The sequence below is a fragment of the Hipposideros armiger genome, unplaced genomic scaffold, assembly GCF_001890085.2.
Source record: "Hipposideros armiger isolate ML-2016 unplaced genomic scaffold, ASM189008v1 scaffold_224, whole genome shotgun sequence".
Lineage (NCBI taxonomy): Eukaryota > Metazoa > Chordata > Mammalia > Chiroptera > Hipposideridae > Hipposideros > Hipposideros armiger.
In genome coordinates, this window is record NW_017731574.1 from 1557076 (window position 1) to 1560647 (window position 3572).

The 3572-nt window shown below is 45.9% G+C and overlaps 1 protein-coding gene across 1 annotated transcript in view; it reads left to right on the forward strand.

The window, feature by feature from the left end:
* Positions 1 to 3572, forward strand: part of ANKRD27 (ankyrin repeat domain 27) — a 73499-nt gene that overhangs the window by 15369 nt on the left and 54558 nt on the right. The window contains exon 2 of the mRNA XM_019654477.1: positions 1378 to 1545. Coding sequence (XP_019510022.1) covers positions 1408 to 1545 — 138 coding nt within the window. The 5' untranslated portion in view covers positions 1378 to 1407. The remainder of the gene's footprint in view (positions 1 to 1377; positions 1546 to 3572) is intronic.

Sequence of the window (3572 nt, forward strand, 5' to 3'; positions counted from 1 at the left end):
CTGATCCACTCGACCGGCCCTTCTACTGTCTTTTTTTTAATTACTATTATTTTTTGAATTCTTTATAAAAGGGCTAGAATAAAAAGTTTTATCATTAACCTTTGAAATGAGTAGGTCCCCAACTTACGGCCTACTCAATAACTGTAAATTTTGTGCACTCCACCTAGGCTGTTAAAACTCCATGGCGTCTACTCCAGAAGTAGTCTGGAGCTCTGTCTTATGAGAACCTCCAAGACACTTGACATCCCCTCCTTTGGGCAGCTTCATAGCTGCCCCCAACCCCCTTCCATGGCTGGCTTCTTCCCCCTACTCTCCCAGCGGGACTCAGAACTCTGATAGAGATGGATGGTGGAGCCACAGGGAGCCAGCTGCTGGCTTCTGCTTGCAATAAAATGCTCCAAGCAGCATTGTCAGCCTGAAAACTGGGGGTCCCAAGATTGAAGGGCCCTCTGTTCACACAACAAACATTGATTGGGCACCTACTGTACATTGAGTGGTATGCTGGGTAATGGGGATACAGTGCAGTAGGAGCCGGTCACTCTCGACGCAAGTTAGGGAAGTGGAGAAGGCTTTCATAAACAGGCAAGTAGAACACAATCACAGCTAGAGTGGATTTCACCCAAGCATCTCAGAAGTCCCTGGTCCCTCAGAGGCCCTTCCCCATGTGACTGCTTCATCCACGGAGCTGGAGTGGGACCGTCTCTTGGCCTCGCTGAGTTTGGCATTAAGCATCCCCTAGGTCTGGTTCATGACCCTTGCCTGTGGCAAACTCTCAGGTCTCCATCATCATCTTTCTCTGTTCACTGCTGCCGTGAGGTCCCCCGGGAGCCTTGATGTTGCTTCTCAGTTTAGGCTCATACCTGAGGGCCACCCTTTTCTTTCTTTAAGTTTTATGTTTATTAAAATTTAAAATTGGGCCGGCCGAGTGGCGCGATGGTTAAGAACTGGCTTGGGACGCCNTCTTAACCAACGCGCCACTTGGTCGGCCCTCTTTTTTTTTTTTTTGAATTTTTGTAAGAGTTTATTTGAGCCAAACTGATCACATATGCCAGGGAGCAAGATCTCAAATGCTCCCTACATAAAGTGTCATAATTTTGGTCATGTGGGATGTTCTAAAAAATAGCCATTTTTGTTTGCAATGATCTGGAGTTTAATTTTCTGAACATAATTGATACATTTAACCAGTACAAAAAAACCCCCAACAAACTCATCATGGAATTAGCGGGTTATCGTTGCTATTTCCTGATGGAGTGTTAAGTCTGTAGAGTAGAATATTACATGTCAGGGATGGTTTTTAGAAATTGTCAGGTCAAGACTTTCATGTGTTTACATAAATCTGAAAGTGCTCATTTACTGCTTTTACCTCCCTTGTCCCAGGAGACTCGCTTTGCTCCGTCTGAAGTCCATATGGCTCTGTATGATGAAGATCTCCTGAAGAATCCTTTCTATCTGGCACTTCAAAAGTGGCGTCCTGACCTGTGCAGCAAGGTGGCCCAAATCCATGGCATTGTAAGTGCATCGATCCTGAGTGTTCTCCTTTTCCATTAGGCACAGACCAAGCAGTGCTGGCAAAGCCAGAAATATGGCAGACTTCCGTTAAGTTTAGAGGGGAGTCAGCTACAAACCTGTTTAGTGTAACAAGCCCCAGACCATGCTCAGTATGTGAACAAGAAGAGAGGGACCGCCATGAGCTGCTTCCTCCAGGAAGCCTCCTGCGACTGCACCAGCCCAGAGGGGTAATTCTTTCTCTGAACTTTCAGCCTATGTTGACGCAGGTATTATGGCATTCACCTCTGTTTCTCTTACCTCCATGTTGACCCTGAGGGCTTCTCGAGGGCAGAAATCATATTCCTCCTCTATGAGGTGGGTGTCACTCCCATAGAACAAGAGAACGTGTGAGCACCTTCATATGTTGCTTTCAAAGCCATTTCCTAAAGGGAAAGAACTATGGTGAAAGAACTTCCATAATAGAGGCCACAACCTCTGAAGCCTTCACGGGCAGACAGGTAACAGGAAGGAGCGAAGTGTGTAAGAGAAGCCATGGCCTGTCAGTGGGACCTCTGCTGCCTAGCGAGAAGGCAGGCCCCACACTGCAGGTCTGTCCAGTTCTGAGGTTGGTGGAATGGGCGGCGTCTTACACAACATGTTGGGACACTGTGTGGGCGCCTCTGTGCTGTCTATTTGTGCCCTCCGCTCGAGGAATCTTCTGTCTTCTTTCTGTGTGTTGTCCTCGTCTCATACTATGTTCCCACTTTTCTTGCCTTGGGGTGTGACCATTCAGGTATGTCAGGCAGCTGCTGATTTGAACCAAAGGAGAAGTCAGTTTAGCCCAAGTTGAAGTCAGGTTCTCAGCTGCCTCTCTGGAAAACTGGTACTTTCACCCCACCCAGTCCATCCCTGGGCCGGCAGAAGCCTGCTTTCTTAAAGTCTCTTCCCGTTTTTATGATTGATTTTGTGATTCATACATTTTTCACAGAATGTTTTCCTTTGAATTTTAGAAGTTATAAAGGTTGTTATTAAAAAAATTGTAGAATACAGCTATTACCAAAGAAGAAAATAAAAATTTCACAGAAGCACATCAGAGACGTTCATTGTCATCTGTTGTGTTCACGCTAGTTATTAAATGCTACTCTAGGCAAGGCACTATGTTTGATGCTGGGGATTCAGCAAAACATATGAATATCCATCCCCATCTTTACCCCTTTGGGTCTTAAATTCTAGTGGGAAAGATGGTCATCCTCTGGGCAAACATGTACTAATTACAGTTGTGGTAAGTGGCACAGAGAGAAAGTACAGGATGCAAAGCAGTCACATTAACTGGAAACGCCTGACCTAATTGGGGAAAGATTTCTTTCCCATCTTTGTTCTACGGTATTTTTTTAAATACCGGCTAGGTAAGAGTATGTTAACATATGTAACTTTCTCTTGCTTTTAAAACATGCCACCCTGTGGAATGCCGTTACTTCTCAGGAAGCTCTGTGGGACCTGTCTGCCTTGCTCACCACTGTGTTACCATTACTTAGCACAGTCCCTGTCACCCAGTCAGTGCTTTTCCAGCTGCAAGCAGTGGAATCGCACTTGAGCTCACATTAGCAAAAGGGGATTTTTTTTTTCTTCAAAGTAGTGAAAAAGTAGTTTATTAGAAAGATAGTACGTTTCAAAGAAACAGAAGTGGGCCTGAGCAGTAGAAGATGGCTCAAGGGCCCATTATTAGAAGAGAAATTACATTCCAAAGAGTGTGGAGCAGGCCACTCGCAAAGGCGAGGCTCAAAAAAGGGAGGAAGGGGTCAAAAAGGAAGAAGCAGTCCAAAAGAGAGCAAGGTGGTCAAAAGGGCCGGGCTTTTCCGGACTTGGAGTTTTTATCCCTTTTTCTCTAGAATGGGCAGTTCCCCTCTGGGCATGGGACCACTTGATTGGCACCTGTGATTGACTGGTCAGATCTAGTTGGTATTTTGTGCCCATTTGTTTTCCCGCAGGGGTAGGTAATTACAATACAAAGGAGGAATTTTGGGGTGGAGAGGGGAGGTCTCCTGGGCGGTCGCATTCTGTGGGACGTGTGGTAATGCGGAGAC